Source organism: Emydura macquarii, unplaced genomic scaffold (assembly GCF_026122565.2).
Source record: "Emydura macquarii macquarii isolate MOO-44397 ecotype Brisbane River unplaced genomic scaffold, CSIRO-AGI_Emac_v2 contig_1483, whole genome shotgun sequence".
In the NCBI taxonomy this organism is placed as follows: Eukaryota; Metazoa; Chordata; order Testudines; family Chelidae; genus Emydura; species Emydura macquarii.
In genome coordinates this window covers 26,071,854-26,093,736 of record NW_027131620.1, presented here as the reverse complement: position 1 = coordinate 26,093,736, position 21,883 = coordinate 26,071,854, and the positions used below count along the sequence as shown (strand labels likewise).

Here is a 21,883-nt window from a genome sequence, read left to right as displayed (position 1 = left end):
CCCCCTTTCTGCCCCACAACTCTGCTGAAGGCCCTCAGTCCGCACGTGCAGCTGCATCCCCCATTATTCCCATCCTGGGCCCCCACACAGAGCTTTATTGGTGCCCCTCAGTCCCAGCTCACGGTGCCCTCCTGCCCTTGGGCTCTGCTGGGCACCAGCAGCCAGGGGTGCCAGCTTTGTAATGCTGAGCCCCTGCTTCCCAGCATACCTGTGTCTCTCAGAGACGCTGAGCCCCTCTTCCCGTCTCACTGCCCCAGGGCCCTTCCCTCCACTTCCCTGGGCCAGGAGCCCCTCGTCTGCCTCAGACGGAGGCTGAGGGGGACAAGCGAGTGCAGTCGCTGCAGCCTCTCCAACCCCCATTGCATCTTGTCATGCTTCCAGGTGAACAGTATGAAAGAGCTGTACCTGCTCATCGAGGAGGAGGAGCTCACCCCACAGCCCGATAACAAGACATGTGCCAGCGACGCCTGGACCCAGAACACGGTGAGCTGGGAGCCCGGCACATCTGCTATGGCGGGCAGCCGTGTGCTGAGCAGGGTGGGACTGTGGCAGCGCTCTGTGGTCTCGGCTCAACACGGCTCCCCTGGCCCAGGCTGGCTCTAGCGAGTGTAGAGACTGGGCGTGTTTGTGGGCCTGGTGCCTCATGTCCCATCTCCATTTCCTGCTCGGATCTCCTAGGTTCCCAGGGGGCTGTGCAGGGCCGGGGGGAGAGGGGGTGCCATGTCCCTGGCAGCTACCCCTCTGTCCTGACCTCCTGGCAGCACCCCAAACCCAGCCCCGGCGGCCTGGGTGCAGGCCCAGGCTGGTAGGCCAGAGGCCTGGTGTGGGCTAGGAGCAGGGCTCCGTGCGAGTTCCACGGGACTCTTACGCTATTTGTAAGCATTGAGGATTGGAAAGTGGTGCTGATGCCATGCAGATGAGCCATGTGAGCCCGTACCGTAGCTCCCGGCACCAGCGCGCTGCCCTCGCTGAGTGCGGGCCTTTCTCACGTAGGAGAGGTGCAGCATCCTTGCAACGGGCAGGGGAGGGGTTGGCGGCTCCAGAAGGCCTGGTCTCCGCCGCTGGTGGCTGTGGAGAGGCCTGGGTTGGGTGCATGGGGCTGAGGTTCAGAGCCTGCCCCAGCTGAGGCTCGTAGCACAGATCCCTGCTACCTTGGAGAGCAGCAGCCACCTGATGTCTGTGCGTAACACTGGTAAAGTGGAAGCTGGGTGGGGAGAGAACCTGCATCTGGCTTCCAGGCTGGGCTCTGAGGGGCACTGAAGTGCTGGACACCTGTCACCAGCTGCCCCCACCAGCAAGGTATCTCAAAGCGGGCAAACAGGGCAGCTGTGGCCAGCAGGAATCCCCAGGCTGGGCCCTGGCCAGCTGGAATAGCTGCACTGGGCCATTACGCTTTTTGTGTCATGGAAAGCAAGGGTCTGGGCCTGACCAGCAAAACCCAGGCCTAGTTTGTGGCAGAGCCGCTGTATCCTGTGGGCTCTGACTTCCTGCTGCTCTGTCTGCTGAGAACCAGGTGCCCCTGAACCTAGCTCCTTCCCATGAAAGACACAGTGGCTGGGTGTAGCTGACAGTATAAAGGAGCTGCACTTCCCAGCCCTGGGGCTGCACACCTGCCTGCCCTTCCCACAGCGCTAGCCTGGGATCTCAGCGACCAAGTGCCAGTGGAGACAGAGCCTCCTCCCCCTCCAGCGTGCCCGCCTGCGTGCCCCTCTGCACCTGGCCTGCAGTGCCCCGAGCAGCGTGACCTTGCACATTCCTCCTCTTCTCTGGTCCTTCAGGGCCGTGGGGTGACCAGCATGCTGGGCGAGGCCCTGAGACTAGCACCTGGTCAGCAGCTCCCAGATGGAGACTGACCTCTCTGCCGCTGCAGGCCTGGCCTTCCTGAGAGCTCAGGGCAGGACCAGGTGTACAGCCACCTTCTACAACTTTGTGGGGCTGGGGCAATGGCCTCTGCCCCTCCTCACAGGCTGGGGTGGGGGCAGCCCCTAAATGCTGGCTGCAGGTATGTGCACAAGCTATCTGACACCCCGGGGCGTCTCATGCACTGTTTCCTCAGCCCCCTGTCCTGGAGCTGCTCCAGCTGGGGGAGGGAGACTGCCAATGGGCACGGAGAGCGGGCGGCAGCGACACTCAGAGCTGATGCTGGGCTGAGTCACCTTCTCCAAAGTGGTGCTAGGCAAAGGGGAGAGGACAGCGCCCTGGAGGTTGGCACTGCCGGCGGGAGAGCCCCTAAGCGTGCCCCAGGGCTCCTCTGTGGCCTGGCAGCTTCACAGGCCGGGGGGGGGGGTTAGACCCCAGGGAACAGGGCTGGAGTTGCAGCCATTCTCTGCCCCTGGATTTGCTGGTTCTCCATCCCCACTGCCCGGGGCCGGCATGAATGACAGGAACACTATGGCCTGCAGCAGAGTCTCCTAGCGACCTGCCAGGCTGGGCCGGGTCCTTCTCCCCCTTGTATGAGGGGGACAGAGGCACAGGGTGAGCGGGAGATTTGTGGAGCTCTGCCTCCCAGTCCTGTGCTCTGCCCACTCAACTCTGTAGCCTAGTAGACTGGAGGGATAGGGGGTTTCTTCTGTGCCCCTCCCCCATGGGACCATCCCCTTCAGCAGGGGACTTCGACACGTTTGATCCTGAGCGTGTATTGCAGGTGCTTTTACAGCCCCTTCCTGGAGGGACCGTTCCCAAGGTGGGGCGGGAACTGAGCAGCCCTGCTGCTGAGCTGTCTGTAGGGTAAGGCACGTGTTCTTGAAACTCAGGTAGCACAGCCGAGCACAGACCCCTGGACCTGCAGAGCTGCCTCTCCCTGTCCTCACTGCCTGACCTAGACAGACACTGGGCCCACTGAGCCCTGTGGCTCCAGGAAAGTGGACATCATTGTCGTCGTCATCCCCCCCCCAGTACAGGGGTCTGTGAACAGTTGTTCACGCCTTTCTCCCTTCCCCTGCCTGGCAGCCCAATGAGTATGTCAAGACCCTGGCAGACATGAAGGTGATGCTGAAGGAGCTGTGCACGGAGCTGCGCGAGGAAAGGCAGGGCATGAATGAGCTGCAGCAGCAATTTGCCAAGGCCAAGGCTGCCTGGGAGATGGAGCGGACAGAGCTCAAGTGCCACATCGCCCAGGTAAGAACTGCAGACACACATTGGACTCGTGAAGGTGGGGGGGAGAAGTTTCCCCTCCCTCGTCACCCTGAATTCCCTGCTTTGGGCTGACCATCTGTCCAGGCCAGCCGGGTGGGCCCCCAGCAGATCCCCTCTGCAGGGTGTTGAATGCTGACTGCTTCCCCAGCTCACAGCTCAGCAGAGCTTCCTGGGGCTGGTCTAATATCAGATGGGCTGGGAATTGCAGGGGCTGGGGCAGAGGATGAGAGCAGTGCATTGTGGGAATCTTAATTAGCAATCCCTGCTCCTGCGGAGGGAGTTTCTATAGCAACAGGGCTGACACTGAGGAGCCAGTTGTTAGAGTAAATGATGCCCGTTATTTCCCTTGCAGGGATTGCTGGGGCTGGGGACCCATAGCAGATGGGGAGGAGGATCCTGGCTTGAGAGATTGGGATGGAAGCAGTAGAGAGGCGGCCTGGCCATCATGCAGCGAGCCCTGAGGGCGCTCAGCGGGGACCCTGCAACATTAGCCAAACAGGAGCGTTTTCCAGCACCAGTCTCATGAACTGGGATGTGGGCAGTCAAGTCTAGTGGTTGGAGTAGGAGCCAGGCACCAGTATGGTGGTAGGGCTGGAACGGACTGGGCAAGCCATGAGCAGGGCTGGGAACAAGCCAGGAGCAGGACTGGTACAGAAGAGAGCGCAGCTGCAGGCATGTCCGATGAGCAGCCAGAGATCATTCAGTCATTGCTGTAGGGCGTAAAATCAGGCTTGGTGACCTCCCTCAGGTGGAGTGGGCCATCAGGTGCCCCTGCTGTGCTCAGAGGCTACCTGGAGACTGAGCAAACGCAGCTGCAAGTCCTCACTACTGACAACCACTCATTTTGGGAGACAGAGAGGGGTGGTACCCTCCAGACTCTGCCCATAATCCAGGCTCCACACGTGATGCCAAAATGAGCTGCCTTTTGGGGCGGGCTTGACTGTGCAGTTCTCATAAAATGAAAATCTCCTTTCTTGGGTGCTGATCTGCAGTGACATAGTAACAGCCATGCCATCCAGATAGCTGTCATGAGACTGTAGATTAACCCACATGGTGATGCATGGATCGGCTCCCATCTCTGAGCTCTTGTCAGGCTCTCTGCAGGCTCAGGTAGACGTCTCCACATTTACGACACTAAAGTCACCTCCTCAACCAGGGGGCCGGAGACTTAATCTTGTAAACTGACGCTGTGGTGTAGGAGCACGTGACATAGCCACCAAGGAGAAGAATCTGCCCCGTTTTATGAGTTAATCCCCAGGGAGCAGCACCCTGGGGCCTGCGCCTGCCCCAGCTCTGCACCCAGGCTCCCTGTAGGCCTGAGTAAAGGGGAAGGCCATGCTGCTGGGCATGGCACTGGAATGCCGACAGCATATGGGGAGGGCAGGTGGGGCAGCAGAAAGCACAGCTGAGCAGTATCCCAGGTGGCGATGGACATCTGTGGGGAAGGCTCAGATGCCCTGCGATGCCCAGAGGTGCAGTACTGCCTAACACCAAGCACCCCATGTCCCTGTGCTTCTCATCCCAGGGAGCAGCCTGACCCTAGCTGTCATGCCCTTCCTGTTACAACCTTCTCTGGCTGGCCCACGAGTGAGGAGATCCATACAGCATCCTCCAGACGCAGGGCCCTAGAGGGCAACCCCCCACCCGAGCACTGCCCCCAGGCTGCAGGGCAGTCCCTACCCTGGCACTGTATTGAAAGGAGTCCCTACTGCATGTGACCTGGCAGGGCTCCAGCACATGCCTTGGTGTTGTGGTCCCAGAGGATAAAACAACACACCCCTAGTGAGCCGCTCACAGGCCTGTGCGAGGCGTCCCCTCCAGCACCAGTCTCCCCCCCCCCTCCCCAGTCCTGCCCAGCCTCTGAACTGCAGGGGGAAGGGAAGGTGGCAGATGTGGGAGGAGCCTTTTCTGTAAGCCGGGCCTTTGCCCCAGGCCGTGTCCTGGCCCCTCTGACAGCCAGGCCAGAGGCAGACGACCCCACACGCAGCAGGAAGAGCTAGACATGTGGTCTGGAGGGGGAGCCCTGTCAGGAAGGGAACAGAGCCCCTGCCAGACCTGATCAGCTCGGGATGGCTCAGCCTAGGCTAGTGCCTGTCTCTGCTGCTGGAGGAAGGGGCAAGACACCGCCCCGGAGGCATGGTGGGGTGAGCTGCCTGCGAAGCAGGTTTCTTCCTGACCCCATCAGTCAGCGGGTGGCTTGAGCCCTGATTCCTGGGCTGGAGTTGTAGGCTGGAGGGGGACAAAGCTCCAGCCCTCGGGTCTGAGCTATGTGCTGTGAGATGGGAGGAGAGGCAGGTCTTGAGCCATGGCCTTGGAGCAAAGGACAGCAGGTCTAGGGAGTGCCCCTGACACGGTGCGTCTCATGGGAACAGCATCCACCAGCAGCTCTTCCTGGTGCCGGAATGACAGCCAGCTTGTGGTGTTGGCTCTGCAGAATCTCCACAGCGTGGCTGCTCGGTGCCCTGAAGGGTCTGCTCTGCGGGCCGCTCTCCTGGCAGCTGCCCCCACTTTCATCCCCATGGGCGAGAGCCATTCAGTCCCAGTGGCTGCATGGGGCCAGGGGAACAGCTGTCAGTCAGGGCAGTGGATCCTGCTAGGTGCTTCCATCCCAAAGGCACTGCCAGTAGGGATGTCACAGGCCGGGAGGCAGAGGAACTGGACAGCAGGGCTCAGGATGGGGGTCCTTGGGCCTGGCTGTGCTCTGGCTGAGACATGGGGAGCAGTGGAAGCTTGTCTGTGTGGTGGTGATCCTCCCTCCCTTTGTTTCTGTACGGTGAGGAGGAGCCCAGAAACCCTTCTGCCAGTGTTGGGGCCGCAGGGGCAGGGTCCTGGCAGAGCCAGGGTTAGCAGCCAGGAAGCGTGGCTGTGAGAAGTGCCATAAAAATGCAGCTGTTCCATAATAGCACTATGCCACAGAGGAGCTGTGTCAGCGGCTGCAGAGTGGTGCTGGCCAGCCAAGAACCCTTCAGAGGGGCCGGCTGCAAAGCTCAGAGCCTCCCCCCCGCTGGCCTTTCATTAGTGATGCTCACAAGGGAAATGCCAGAGCTGCAGCATGACCGCTACAGATCTGCTAACCGCTTAAATGCTTGCATACGAGGCTGGGTGCATGGCCTGACTCCAGGGTCTCTGCCACTAGTCCTCCAACTGCTGTTATTTCCTGGGCATCTGGTTCTCCTCCCTGAGCTTACACCCACACCGCATCCGCTCATGTGGCTTCTGTAAGCTGCGTATCTAAGGGGTTAGTAATGGGTTGCCAACTCCGCTTTCTTCGGGAGGGGGTTGTTCTCCAAATCTTAGAGAAAACAGAGGGGGACACAGAGCTCTCCTGCTGCAGTGAGTGAGGCTGCCACTGCTGGGTTTCCCCAGACAGACGTGTGCCCACGCTGGGGTTGGAGGGGTCATTTCTAGCTCAAGGAGACGTCCCTGCACTAGCTCTGATCGAACTAGCCCATGAGCATAGCAGTGTACTGGTGGAAGGGCTGGCCACTCTGCGTCCGGTCCTGTCTCAAGCCCTGGGTATTCTGTGGGGTGACACTGCTATTGTTAGCAGACTAGCACAATCAGAGCTAGCACACCTACGGCTACCCAAGCTGGAAATTATCTCTCCAGCCCCAGTGGAGACGTGCCCTAAGGTCACGCACAGAGACACCTCAAATAAGAGGCTGATTCCCCTTTGCGTCCATGTTTTTAAACCTTGCCCCAGCCTATCCCGTGTAATGCTACAGCCTTGGAGGGCTGCCCCAGGTTATGATGGCATCACCAAGCACTTGGCTTTACCTTGCCTTGTGCAGCTGGACGTCTAGCTCCCCATCTCCTGGGCAGAGCCTGAGCCAGAGATCCCATGTTCAGACATGGCAGGGGAGAGTGAATTTACATCTGGGTTGTCTCATAGTCAAAGGGATCATTCTAACCTCCTCTCCCTGGGAATTTCTGAACATGCCCCAGAAGGGTAAATAGTCTTATCCTGCCTCTGGCTGTCTGATTAACTCTGAGTGCCACAGTTGTTTTCTGTACTGGTATCTCTGACCGAGGGAGTGCCTCCACTCACAGGGCCGCTGTGATCTGAACTCGGGTGCCAGCTGTGTAAAAAACCCATCAGCTTCACTAGCGATAGCTAGCCAGAATTTCTGGGGTTTGTGCGGTGAAAGGAGACGATGCAGCTCTGATGTGCAAGAACCTGTTGCATGGTGGGGGGGGGGGGGGGCGTGGTATGTACACAGTGTGGGCATGCGTGTATATCATTGGGGTGGCAGCAGCCTTGGCACAGGTGTTGTTGACTGGGAACCAGTGAGCAGACTCCAGCCCCTTCTCTGTCAGCTGTGCTGGCCGGGCGGGGCTCCCAGGCACACCTAAAGTCAGCGGTTTGCACTCTGAGCCACGTGCACTGCACCGTGAAGGGCTGTTTCTAGAGTCATGTTTCTGAGCTGCTTGGCGCTGACATCCCTGGTCCGATTCATAGCGAGGATCCAAAGCCAAGCCAAGCAATCTGGCAGTCAGCACTTTTTCCTGAAGCCTGGAAATACTTGTCCAAAACATGTCTGTCGGTGGGCTTTCCCCAGGATCAGTACACATGGAGTGTCTCTTGGCTCTCCCTGGCCTACAAATATTCATCTCCAAGTTATTGCGGGCTCAGTGCTGTGCCAGGCACACATGCAGCGCAAAGCAGGCAGTGCTGAGATCAGCAGAAGCCAAAGCTGTGGAAATTGAGCCTGGATTTATGGCCTCCATTGGCTCTGATGATAGGAGGCGATCAACGGTGGGTGACTGGAAGGCCCAGTCTTCAGGAGAATGGGTTAATTGCCAGGTTAATTGGGGAACCTTTTCATGGCCAGGCTCTGCAGGAGGGCTGCGGTGCTGCAGCTGTGCCTGAGCTCAGACGCTGGAGCCAGCGTGTTGACAAGACCTTCTCCGGGCCCCGTGTGGGTCCTGCTGGTCCCACCTGGCACCGTGGGGTTGTCAGTAGCCAGGGAGTGGAGTTCTCACTGAGCTTGTTTCTAGTGGTAGTTAACCCTGCTGGGAAAGGGGCCCTCTGTTTGCAGGGGGTTGTGAGAAGCCGTCAGCAGCACTGCAGCCAGCCCAGAGCGGCAGGGACCTTCTCCAGCTGAGCTGGGCACACGCTGGTGATTCACAGGCAGTAAATCACAGGCTGGGGGAAGGAGAATAGGGACCTTCTGCCAGACCTGCCATCCAGCTGCAGGACCAGAGAGGCTGCAGCTATAACATCCTTATCTCTGAGTTCATGGCTGCTTCTTGGAGGCCTCTCTGTCCCCTCCAGGTGTGTGATGGGCCCCATGCGGGCACTGGTGCCAGAAGGCACCAAACAGTGTCCAGCTTCGCAGTTCCTAGCAAACATGTTCCATGCATGGAGAGAGGCCAGGCTGAACCCTGAGAGCAGCGTTAATGCTAGCAATGGCCCACCACCCCCACCATGCCTGGCCTGGCCTGGGGGAAGCTCCATGTTAGCCCCACTCTGTAGTGGGGGAAATTGAGGCCCAGGGAGAGCTTGACATGCCCCCAACGTCGCAGTCAGTCCTAGAGCCCAGTTCTCGGCTCTAACCATTAGATATGCTGTCTGTCTCCATTTTTAAGCTGCTAATATTGTAACAAAGGTGCCTACAGTAATTTAGCTAATATTGTAACAAAGGTGCCTACAGTAATTTATTACAAATGCAGGTTTAGGCGAGCAGAGGGACGTGCGTAGTTGGGTAACTGCGCAGAATTACACGCCCACATACAAAGGCAATTTTGCACTCCTGATTCCCAACATCTGGGCCCCAATTTTCTGGCATTCCCTGGCTGTTGGAATCTGTCTTATTGCAGTTCTTGTTACTCCTCTGGTCAGTAGCTCCCACCCACTCCATGCTGGTGGCTGCAGGGATGGTGCTATCTCTGTTACCTTGCTGTATGGCTTGGGTACACATGAATCTGTCTGACACACAGGGGCACCTTTCCTGTCCCATCTTCTAACTCTTACTGCTTTGGAAACTCCCTGAGGCTCCCCAGAGGTTTCATCCCATCTGAGCTATCTGGGGCTGGGCTCCCTGTTACATGGGCAGCCGTGTCGGTGTGATGCTAGGTTAGTGTGATCGCCATCTATTTGCATGGGCTGCTCAGAGATGCACTGGGTCTTAAGGAAGTCTTGAATAATAAACCACTTGTCAGCCCCAATCTCCAGAGATGTCATTCTTAGCCTTCCCTCCCAACTCCCCTAGTATAATCTGCACTAACCTGGCTTTATGCATCCGTGCAGCATCCCGACCATTTATCATCGTGCTGAGAATAATCATTTCCTGCTCTGCCCTGGCTCCCTGCTAGCTGGGCCTGCCGTGGCTGCAAATGGAGACAATGGACCTGTGGCTGGGCTGCTTGTGCTATAGCGGCATTGCCTCGTCCTTCTCTTGGCGTCTGTCTGACCTGCCCTCAGACACCCCGAACTCCGTTCTCTTCTCTGATTGCTTTCCCTGGGCCTTCATCTCCCTTTTGCAGAGCGGATCCAGGAGGAACTAACAGAGAACCCAGCTTGGTTACACCCCCAAAATTGCCAGCTGCTGTTCGGTCCTGCCTCCCAAGGCACTTGACACTGCTCGAGGGGTTAGCCCCCAGGGTGCCCCGGCCCACATCACCGATCTGTGCAGACAGATTTCTCATAGCAGCAGCATCTGGGTGAGCAGCTGTCAGTGGCTTCAGTCTGCCTCTCAAGTCATCACGTGCCTAAGCCACTTGTGAGCTGTCTGAGCTGCCGTGACCCCAGGATGACACAAATGGATTCACGCCTGCTTGGGAGCTGGCTGCAGGGCTTGGGGCCACTCCTGCAGAGGGGTGTTTGCCACGTCTCTGCTTATGCTTGGTATCACATACAATAGCTGCTCACCTCCAGGGCTCTAGGACTTCCCCTAGGCCTGCCTCCCCACAATGTGGCTCCTTCCTTTCCGAGTGCAGCTCGTCTGTGTCCAGGCTCTGAGACCAGCCTGGAGGACTCTCCCTGGTGCGCGGCAGTGGAGCTGGCTAGAGAGAGGGCAGCCACCTGCACTAGGGCCGTGTCTACACTACAAAGATAAGTTGACCTATGTTAGGCCAACTTACTGCGCTGGCTGCTGTCCATGCTCCCCTCCATGGGTCGCTGATATCCGTCCTCACCAGCAGCACTTCCACTGACCTAAGAGGAGCAGTGTGGGGAACTGGGAGCCCCGTCTCGGCTCTGCTGGCAGCTCCCTACGGGGGCCAGGCTGCCCCACAGGCTCCTGGTGGCCTGCCGTCGCCCCGCCCCGCCACCCCCCCCCCCTCCCAGTTCCCACGGGGAGCAGGGGGCAGCTCGGCTCTAGCTGCCCAGCTTGCTTGTCAAGCGCTAGAGCTGTGACATTGACAAGCGTGGCCGCCAGCAGCCCACAGGAGGAGCGCAGTGTCTACACTGACTCTGCGTCACCCTAACTACACCGACGTAAGCCCTGCACTCTCGTTGAGGTGGTTTTATGATGTTGGCACGGCAGGGCAGTTACGTGGGCAGGAGAAGCAAGTCCGTGTGTCACCTCCACTGTTTTGTCGACAAAACTCTGTAGCGTAGACCCAGCCCTAAGTGTTCTTCCTTACTCTCCCTCTCCCCGGCAGGGGACGTTAGTCGGCCTCGCCGCGTGTTCGCTGGAGCACTGCTGTCATCGCTAGCGCCTCCTACTCTCTTGTACAGGCACCAAGCGCAGTGGTATCGTGGGATCCCAGTCCTGCTCAGGGGCCAGAAGGTTATGCCTTGAAACCCCCATGCCAGGGTCTGGGCCCATTCCTCATGCAGCCCTGGGAGAGGTGATGGCCTCAGAAATGCTAATCCCGGGTTTTTTCTGCCCATTCCTGGTGTGTGTCCAGAAAGTGGCTCAGATATTGCCACAGGGTGCGTAGTGTGGGTAGATGCCGGGCCAGATACAAGCTAACGATCTCCTGGCACCTTTCCCGAAGAATAGGGGATGACTAACCCTGGGACAGAGTCTCCCAGCCTGAAATGCTGGAGCTTCTCTTCTAGGCTGAGGGTCTTGCCCGGGGGGTGTTTGTCCCTGTGCAGTCACTGCCCTGCTGGGATCTAGTTGGTTGTTTTGAATATGAGAGTTGCCATCTCCCAGCGACTTCAGTGGAGTCCCAGCCAGTAATCTGCTGTAAAGATCTATAATACCCCACCCCCCACTCGTGCCAGCGCCTCTAAGCTGGGTTCTCTCTCCCAGGCAGCCCTCCTGCCCAAGAGCCACCCAGGCACAGGTTGCTAAAGGCTGAGCTTGCAGGTTCAGCTTTGTGCTTCCCTTCTGCATGACCATGGCTGCAGCTGTCCCACTGCCCTATTGTTCCCTTGTAGGCAAAGCAGCTCCAGGGTATGTGTGCAGGGTTAGGCTCTGGAAAGCTTGTTCAGCGATAACTTGCCTCCACTCACCCCCAGCCAGCCCAGTGTTAGCAAGGGCTGGTGGTTGGCAGGCTGTAATAATCACATGGAGGTTGGTGTGCCTGTGATCTGATCTCATCTCCCCTCAATTCCCTGCAGCTGGAGTCTAAGGTTGGGAAAGGGGTTCCGGAGCGAGCCCTGCTGGACTGGAAAATGGCTCTGAAGAGGGAGAGGGAGGAACACCAGCACCTCCTGGCCGAGTCCTACAGCGCGGTCATGGACCTCACTAAGCAGCTCCAGATCAGCGAGAAGAACTGGGACCAGGAGAAGCTGGAGCTTCTGGACAGGTTCAAGGATGAGCAGCAGCAGGCAGAGCAGCAAGTGAAGGAGCTGCAGAACAAAATCAACCAGGTGGGGGCGTACCCGCGCACTTGCTGCACACAGGAGCGTGCGTTCCCTGTGTGTGCATGTCCATGCACGTGAGCTCATATGCTCCCATGTGCGTACGTGATCATGTAGCTGGGCTCACACTCACAGAGCCGCTCCCAGGAGTGTGCGCTCCCGTGTGTATGCGTGCACAGGTACCTGAGCTCACGCTCACAGAAGTGCTTGCTGCTCTCGGGAGCTTGTGTGAACGTGCAAATGCATGGTTCCTCCCAAGCACTTTCACCAGGGCTGTCTGCTTCTGTTAATGTACAAGCAGGTGTTCACATGAGCGCATGCATCTACACCCACTGCCACGCACACTTCTATGCAAAGGTTACAGCACACTCTTGCATGTGCTCACATGATACCTGCGTAGTGCACACTCATGTGATCACACTCGCAGGAAGACACATTCACGCTTCCCCCAAACTGCTCCCAGAAGTCCTCTTCTGTGTGGGTAGTGGCTCATCTTTTGGCGCAACTGGGCGATCGCAGGCCCTGTGCTCTGCTAGCTGGTTTATTGTGATCCCTTCTGCCTTTGGCTCGCCATCCCACCTGACAGATCTCCCACTCCCCATGTAACAGTCCCGTAAGCTACCCAGCCCAGCCATTTTCCAGCAGCTCTGGCGAGCAGCCCAGTGCTGTGTATCCAGCTGAATCTGCCCCTGCCCCGAGCCTGGGGAGTCCAGGACGTTCCCTTGGCTGCCAGGCAAGAGTGCTCCAAGCCGTGTGAATGCGATCGCACTGCTGAGCCCCCAAGGAACAGTGCAGCCATTGCTGCCTGCAGCAATGGCCCTTTGGGCAGCTCCTGCCTTCAGGCCAGGAGCTGCCATAATCCAGCCTGTCCCCCATTCCCATGTCAAGTGACTGGCTCGTTCTCTGTGCCATTCCCCAGCTGCAGACGGGAGCCGACCGGTGGGCTGTGAAACACTCAGAAATGGAGAAGCAGGGCGGCAACTGGAAAGAGGTGAGCAGAAGAGCAGCTGTGTCGTGACTGCCAGGACAGCAGCTTCCCAGGGAGTGAGCTGGATGTGGGGCTGAAGCCTGGGGCAGACAGAGCAGCTTTAGAGGCTTTCAGCCCAAAGCACTAGCCCGCCTGAGGGGAGAAGCCTAGCCTCCTTGCCTTGGACTGGGGTGGAGCACTGCATGCTGGCACCCATAACCCGTGTTGTGGTCGCACCCTGGCACACAGTCGTGGCGGGGCTCCTCTATGCCAGGCACCGTATGCACACGCCAGTCCCTGCCCCAGAGCACTCAGCCTGAGCAATCTGCTCCCTTGAATGGGGAGTAGAACCTGACTGTGTCTGGATGTTCTCTAACCCTTGGCACCCCGAGATCTCAAAGGGGATCATTGTTTCAAGGCAGGTACCTGTGGCATTGAGATCAAAGCCATGTTCAAACACGGGCCTAAAGTTAGACCCCTGAATACATGGCTTTTGTTTCAGGTTTGCCCAGCTCTGGCAGCTCTGTTAGGTGCCCGTGGGAGCTTTGGCTCTCTTCTGCGGCCTAAAGGTGGGGTTAGGTTCCTAACTTTTGGCACTCAAGCTCAAAAGTTCTGGCTGCAATGAGGCCATTGTGGAGCTAGGCATGGAACGCAGGAGTCCGGGCTGCCAGGCGAGTTGCACGGTCACTCGGATATTGGTGAGGCGTAGCCCCCTCGCGCCTGGGAAGGGGCCAATGCAGCTCCTTGGTTGGGGGCCCCCTGCTCTGATGTCCCGTTCCCAATACCAGGTCGCGTGCCAGTAACCTCCGCCGCCTGTGTCGTTCTAGACCCTCAACGAAAAGATCACCGACAAAGAGATCGTTTCGGAAACAGACCTCAAGGGAACCAGTTTAAAAAGGTGAGACAGACACACCCTCCTCGTACAGGGCAGCCCAGCGCTGCTCACGCCTCCTGGGGGTGGGAAGAGGCTGATGGTGGGGTGGGGGGTGAGTGCTGGGGCCACGACCGGTCCGTGAATATGAGCTGATAGGCTCAGAAACCTGTGTACAGGTCTCCTGCTGCTGGGACCCCCAGCTCACCACCTCAGTGTCTGATGGTCTTTGCATCTGTCCCAGAGGGCTCCTGCATCTCTCCAGGTCTCCAGAGTGGCTGGGGGCCTGCTTCCCCCTTCCGGCTCTTTGGCGGGAGGCTGCTGCCCCTAGAATGGTGCCCTGGAGGGGTGAACTTGGCCCCTGCTCCACAGAGGAACGTGAGCAGAAATCATCCCTTACTGATCAGGGGCTGGGAGATGCCCCATAGTCCTTTGCAGTGAGGGAACCCCATCTAACACAAACACTTGGCTGATGCTCCAGGCATGGTGCCCCTGGCAGAGTCCTGAGAGGGAACCAGTCTGGTGCCGAGGGCCAGTGCTTCTCCTCAGGCTGGCACAAGTGTGTTTTTCTTATTATCCATGTGACCTCACCACCCCTAGGCCTCGTCCGGACCAGGCCCTCATGCTCAGCACTGGGTGAACCTGGAGGCTGCCACAGCTCACCTCTTTGGTGTGTGACGCCCTCGCCGAGCACAGGGTCAGGTCCCCAGGGAAGTGAGTGTCTTCACCCAGCCCAGTGAGCTGGCGCATGTACCCAGAACCTGCCAGGGAGCAGCTGTGTACAGCAGAGCCCAAGGGCTGAGCTTGTGGGGTCTCTGCCTCTCTGTACCTTTCAGGTGAACAACGGGCTTGACTTTGCCTCCAAAACCATTATTCTGACAAACCCCAAGGTGGTAGCCAGACAGTATTTCAAAGAGCTGGAACCGGGACTGGCAGAAGCATGGCCACGTGGAGCATGGAGGGCCAGCTGTGTGGGGAGAACAGGGGGGCTGAGCTGTACAAACCTAGCCCAGGACAGCAGAGAGGCTTGTGTGGCCCAGCCAGGAGCAGGGTCACTCGTGCTGGGTCATGCTCGTTCTTTTTCTGCTGCCTAGCAAGCGTCGTTGGGCAGCTGGAGATGGGAAGCAGGGGTTTGTCCCACTGCAGGAGAGCAGAGTTTGCTTGATAAGCATTGTCTGTCAGGGCTGCATTTGTCCCCTGGGCTGCACATTCTCCCATTCGAGGGCAGGGTGCCACAACCCTCCCTCAGTTCCCTCTGACCACCCACAGCGGAAAGTTGGAACCCAGCTGGTGTCTGACCTGCTAGTTCTTAACATTGGCTGAACCATCCCAAAAATCTTCTGCAAACTATGAGATCGCCACTGATTCTTCATCATATGACTGCCGTGCTCTCTATCGACCCATCTGCGCTGATATTGGCAGTCAGACCCCATCGTACATCCCCCGTACACAGATACTTAACATGGTGGACTCGAAACCTCAGGGCTTGAAGCCCTGTCCAGCCTGTGAAGGACTAATTCCCCTGAAAGCTGGGCACAGCAGGTATCTAGGAGAGTCACGTGTACTGAGCAGGTGTTTGAAGCACCTTTCGTCCTGGGCTAGGACTCCCAAGTTGTGAGACATGGCTGAAGCCCCATCTTCTGGAGCAATCTGTGGACACTACACCGGCACCCCCACTGACGCTCCCAGCAGCACCAAAGCAGGCTCCATCTCCTTCCCTGAAGTCTGGCACCGAGAGGAAGCACTCCAAGCAGCAAGGCAAAGACTCCTGGTGGCGCTCAGTGCCCTCCCATATGGACAGACCCTGTATAATCTGTGGCGATAAGACCCCCAGACCCTGCACTGCACCGAGAGCCGCTGATAATGAGCAGCCTATGTCAGAGGCAGACTCTGGTGGTGCACTGCCTCAGCATCAGTGCTACTGTGGAGGATGCGTCCCAGGGAGTACCTGGCAGCACCAGGTCAGTCCCCACTGCCATAGATACCAGTCCTGCCTCTAGAGAGCATGTGCTGTTCCTCGCTGTCACCGGAGCACTGTCACCCCATCTCCCAGCCAAGGGCGCTCTGTTCTGTGGTCTACGTCAACCTCTAGTCCAGCCAGGATTGTCTTCCATCAGGCTGGCTAAGGCCTTGTGGCAGATGCCTGCCACAGTAACTCTCTGCGAAGTCGCTAGGCCCCTCTGACAGGGTTTAGGTGCTTCTCTGCTCACCCCAGCCCAGGCCTCCTGGTCGTAGCAATGGCACAAGAACAATCTCCGTTGAGTAAGAGTGTCCCTAAGGACCAGGACCCCAAATGGCTCAACCTCTGCAGGAGAAAGTCGTGCTCTCCCTCAGCTGCGTGTGGCTATGGCCAGGCTGTACTGGCCACACCTGAGTTCCTAAGCTGGGACTGGGTCACCCCTTTCTTCTCAAAGGTCCTGCCCAGCAAGAGGGAGATGCTCAGGGATGTAATTAAGGAAGGCCAGTTGGTGGCCAAGATGGTTGCACAGGCGGTGATGGACACCTCTGACACTGCAGCTGGGTCTATGGCCATCGGGTACCCCGAGAGAAGTACAGGCCGTGACTGAGCCTTGTCAGTTGGTGGCTGGGGGTGGACGGACAGCACTCTATGCCCATTAAGATGCCAAGGCCATCCTGTGGTTTACCCCCACCCTCAGACCTTCCTCAACCTCCGTCAAGACAATGGAGCCGTCCTGCCATCCAAGGCAACCCGAGTACTATGCCAGTGTGGCAGAGGGCACCAGCCTTTCTCCGCAGCAGTGCACCCCTCCCCTCAGGCAGCGTCTTGATGTCTATCTCACACCTAACCCCCAGTGCAATCCTCAAGCCAGTATAAGATGACAGGCAACGCCCACCTCATCTGCAGGGCCCTATCTGATCGGTGGACCCAGAGCACGCTTAACTCCACACAAGATGGCCAGAGGAGAAGGCCCGCCTTATCACCTGTAGCCAGTGGTTAAGGCACACTCCTGAGAGATGGGAAACCCTGGTCCAAATCCCTTCCCCCCACCAGGCAAAGGTGGGGGGGGGATGGGGAATTGAACCGGGGTTTCCCACCTGCCAGGTGAGCACCTCACCCGCTGCCGTCATGTTGTGTGGTAGGTGTGTACCTCATAGAATCATAGAATATTAGAGTTGGAAGGGACCTCAGGAGGTCATCTAGTCCAACCCCCTGCTCAAAGCAGGACTAACCTCAGCTATATCATCCCAACCAGGGCTTTGTCAAGCCTCAGCTTAAAAACCTCTAAGGATGGAGATTCCACCACCTCCCTAGGTAACCCATTCCAGTGCTTCACCACCCTCCTAGTAAAAAACTTTTTCCTAATGTCCAACCTAGACCTCCCGCCCTGCAACTTGAGACCGTTGCTCCTTGTTCTGTCATCTGCCACCACCGAGAACAGCCTAGCCCCATCCTCCCTGGAACCCCCTTTCAGGTAGTTAAAAGCCGCTATCAAATCCCCCCTCACTCTTCTCTTTTGCAGACTAAACAAGCCCAGTTCCCTCAGCCTCTCCTCATAAGTCCTGTGCTCCAGCCCCTTAATCATTTTGGTTGCCCTCCGCTGCACTCTCTCCAAATTGTCCACATCCTTCTTGTAGTGGGGGGCCCAAAACTGGACACAGTATTCCAAATGCGGCCTCACCAATGCCGAATAGAGGGGAATAATCACTTCCCGTGACCTGCTGGCAATGCCCCTCCTAATGCAGCCCAATATGCCATTAGCCTTCTTGACAACCAGGGCACACTGCTGACTCATATCCAGCTTTTTATCCACCGTTACCCCCAGGTCCTTTTCTGCAGAGCTGCTGCCCAGCTCGTCGGTCCCCAGTCTATAGCTGTGCATGGGATTCTTCCTTCCTAAGTGGAGGACTCTGCACTTGTCCTTGTTGAACCTCATTAGATTTCTTTTGGCCCAATCCTCCAGTTTGTTTAGGTCACTCTGTATCCTATCCCTACCCTCCAGGGTATCTACCACTCCCCCCAGCTTAGTGTCGTCCACAAACTTGCTGAGGGTGCAATCTACCCCATCCTCCAGATCATTAATAAAGATGTTGAACAAAACCGGCCCCAGGACTGAGCCCTGGGGAATTCCACTTGTGACCGGTTGCCAGCTAGACATGGAGCCATTGATCACTACACGTTGAGCCCTATGCTCTAGCCAGTTCTCTATCCATTTTATAGTCCATTCATCCAACCCATACTTCTTTAACTTGCTGATAAGAATACTGTGCGAGACAGTATCAAAAGCTTTGCTAAAGTCAAGGTATATCACATCCACCGCCTTCCCTACATCCACAGAGCCAGTCACCTCATCATAGAAAGCAATCAGGTTGGTCAGGCATGACTTTCCCTTGGTGAATCCGTGTTGACTGTTCCTGATCACCTTCCTCTCCTCCAAGTGCCTTAAAATGGATTCCTTAAGGACCTGCTCCATGATTTTTCCAGGGATTGAGGTGAGGCTGACGGGTCTGTAGTTCCCTGGATCCTCTTTCCTCCCTTTTTTGAAGATGGGCACTATATTTGCTTTTTTCCAGTCCTCAGGGACCTCCCCCTGTTGCCACGAGCTTTCAAAGATAATAGCCAACGGCTCTGAAATCACCTCAGCCAACTCCCTCAGCACCCTCGGGTGCATTGCATCCGGCCCCATGGACTTGTGTATGTCCAATCCTTCTAAATAGTCTTGGACCCGTTCCTTCAGCACTGTGGGATGTTTGCCTCCTTCCCATTCTGTGCCACCCAGTACAGCAGTCTGGGAGCTGATCTTGTCTGTGAAGACAGAGGCAAAAAAGGCATTGAGTACCTCAGCTTTCTCCACATCCTCCGTCACTAGGTCGCCCCCGTCATTCTCTAAGGGGCCCACACTTTCCCGAATCTTCCTCTTGTTGGCAACATGCCTGTAGAAACCCTTCTTGTTCCCCTTCACGTCCCTCGCTAGCTGCAACTCCAATTGTGCTTTGGCCTTCCTGATTTCATTCCTGCACGTTCGAGCAGTGTTTATATAATCCTCCCTAGTCATCTGACCAAGCTTCCACTTCTTGTAAGCTTCTTTTTTGCGTTTAAGTTCGCCAAGGACATCTTTGTTAAGCCAAGCTGGACGCCTACCATATTTGCTATTCTTTCCGCACATCGGGATGGTTTGCTCTTGTGCCCTCAATAAGGTCTCTTTAAAAAACAGCCAGCTCTCTTGGGTTCCTTTCCCCCTCATATTAGCCTCCCAGGGAATCCTGCCCATCAGTTCCCTGAGGGAGTCAAAGTCCGCTTTTCTGAAGTCCATGGTCCGTATCCTGCTGCTCTCCTTCCTTCCTTTCGTCAGGATCCTAAACTCGACCATCTCATGGTCACTGCTGCCTAGGTTGCCACCCACTTCTACTTCCCCTACCAAATCTTCCCTGTTTGTGAGCAGCAGGTCAAGAAAAGCATGGCCCCTAGTTGGTTGCTCCAGCACTTGCACCAGGAAATTGTCTGCAACACTCTCCAAAAACTTCCTGGATTGTTTGTGCTCTGCTGTATTGCTCTCCCAGCAGATGTCAGGGTGATTGAAGTCTCCCATGAGAATCAGGTCCTGTGAACTGGAAACTTTCCCTAGTTGAGCAAAGAAAGCCTCATCCACCTCATCCTCCTGGTCTGGTGGTCTGTAACAGACACCCACCAGGACGTCACGCTTATTGTTCTTGCTTCTAAGCTTAACCTAGAGACACTCAACTGACTTATCTCCAGTTTCATACTGGAGCTCAGAGCAGTCATAGTGCTCTCTTACATACAGTGCAACTCCTCCCCCTTTCGCCACTGCCTGTCCTTCCTGAACAGTTTATACCCATCCATGACAGCGCTCCAGTCGTGAGAGTTATTCCACCAAGTCTCAGTTATTCCAATCATGTCGTAGTTTCTTGACTGTGCCAGGACTTCCAGTTCTTCCTGCTTGTTTCCCAGGTTTCTTGCATTTGTGTACAGGCACTTGAGATAAGTAGCCGAGTGGCCTACTTTCACAGTATGAATCGGGAGGCCTCCCCTGCTGCACCCTCCTCCTTCTGCTTTCTTGCGGTGTCCCTCTTCCCCACTAGCCTTCGGGCTTAGGTCCCCGTCCCCCGTCGAAACTAGTTTAAAGCCCTCCTCACTAGGTTAGCCAGCCTGTCTGCGAAGATACTCTTCCCTGTCTTCGTTAGATGAATCCCGTCCCTTCCTAGTAATCCTATTTCCTGGAACAGCATTCCATGATCGAAGAATCCAAAGCCCTCCCTTCGACACCACCTGCGTAACCACGCATTTACTTCCCCAATGCGACTGTCCCTACCTGGGCCTTTTCCCTGAACAGGGAGGATGGACGAGAACACCACTTGCGCTTCAAACTCCTTAATCTCTTTTCCCAGAGCCACATAGTCTGCAGTGATCCGCTCAAGATCGTACTTGGCAGTGTCATTGGTACCCACATGGAGGAGCAGGAAGGGGTAGCGGTCTGAGGACTTGATAAGTTTTGGCAGTCTCTCCGTCACATCCCTGATCCGAGCTCCAGGCAAGCAGCACACTTCTCTATTTTCCCGGTCCGGACGGCAGATGGATGACTCCGTCCCCCTTAGGAGGGAGTCCCCGACCACCATCACCCTTCTCTTCCTCTTTGGAATGGTGGTCGTGGAACCCCCATCCCTAGGAGAATGCATCTCTTGCCTTCTGATCAAACGGGTCTCCTGATGATCCATTTCCTCCGAAGGGTCCTCCAAATCGTTCTCTGCTGTAGTACTTGTGCAGAGAGGATGAAAACGATTCCTTACTTCTATCTGCATGGTGGGCACATGGGTTCTCTTTCTTCGGGAGGTCACATGCTGCCAATTTCCTTCCCCGTTCTTCATTTTCGCCTGCCGGGCGTTCTCTGAATCTTCCTTACGCTCTGCCTGTGCCTGATGGAGAAAGACATTGTTTTCTGTAATGCACCGCAGGGTTGACATTTGGGCCTCTAGTCCTTTAACCTTCTCTTCTAATAAGGAAACCAGCCTGCACTTGGTACAGATGAAGTCATCTCTATCCTGTGGGAGGAAGACAAACATAGCACACCCAGTGCAGGTGACAACAACGGATCGCTCCATCTCCATCTCTCTGCTCTGAGAGCCTCCTCAGATGCTCAATTTCCTGCTCAGCAATGCCTGTAAGGCGAAAACCTGCAGTGGGCTCTCTCCGCGGCGAACTCCCAGGCAAACTCCCTCCTTCTCCTTCTGTTAGCCGCCCCTCTGTTCGCTGCTCAGCTGGTTCGCAGCTGGCTGCCTTTTATAAGGCTGGGGCTTACCTGCCTGACTCCATGATCGCAAGCAGTCGGCACCACATTCTTTGAGGGGTGGGCTTAGGACACACTGCTCTCATTGGTGGCATCTCCCTTTGGCGGGCTTAGGTGACAGGGCACTGGTTTCTGTGAATCCCGCTCTCCATGCTTTGTGCAGGGAGGCTGGGGGCCTGGCTCCAGTTTTGGATTGATTGCAGTGATTTGCGAGAGGCCGAAAAGCGAGGCATTGCAATGCTCAGTGTCTCCACGCTGAAGTCCCCTTGTGGATCCAGGTCCCAAGCCCTCGTAACCAGGCTGCCTTACAGACCTACTGGTGCTCAATCCATACCCCACGTTCAGCCCCAAGGCAGCCTTGCAATTCCACCCAAACTTAAGTTGCTTTGTCTGTCTCCTTCCCAAGGCCCCACTCGACTCTGGGGGAAGAGAACCCATATACCTGGGCTGCATCCAGAGCTCTTCTGTTACCTTAGCAGGACCATGCCCTTCAGGGGCCATGCCTCTCTGTAGTCATCCCCAGCCCATCAGTAGGCCATGCCATCTTGCCACAGGAAATCTCTAAATGGATCACACTGCATTTCCACCCACTGCCAGATCTCTGGTGAGCCTCTCCCTTCATACGCCGCCACTCCTCCATGGTACAGGCGCCATCTCCCGCCTGCTCTGAGATCGGCAAGGCTGAACCCCTTGTTCAGTCCTTGACATGACAGCCAGGGCAGATCACAAGTTTGGACAAGCCAGGTTTCTTTGACAGGGTAGCCTGGTGGATGCGGTTGCACAAATACAAAATGAGATCACAAAATGTGATCACTGGCTAGGCAGTAATACTGCAGAAATGGATCTGGGATTATAGTGGATCACAAGTTGAATATCAGCCAACAATGTGA

The 21,883-nt window shown here is 56.6% G+C and overlaps 1 protein-coding gene across 3 annotated transcripts in view; it reads left to right on the top strand.

The window, feature by feature from the left end:
* MTCL2 (microtubule crosslinking factor 2) overlaps positions 1-21,883 on the top strand; it is an 84,672-nt gene that overhangs the window by 54,978 nt on the left and 7,811 nt on the right. For all 3 annotated transcript variants that reach the window (XM_067554515.1, XM_067554514.1, XM_067554513.1), the window contains 5 exons: positions 382-483; positions 2,950-3,117; positions 11,651-11,902; positions 12,813-12,884; positions 13,688-13,758. In XM_067554515.1, the coding sequence (XP_067410616.1) occupies positions 382-483; positions 2,950-3,117; positions 11,651-11,902; positions 12,813-12,884; positions 13,688-13,758 (665 nt within the window). The remainder of the gene's footprint in view (positions 1-381; positions 484-2,949; positions 3,118-11,650; positions 11,903-12,812; positions 12,885-13,687; positions 13,759-21,883) is intronic.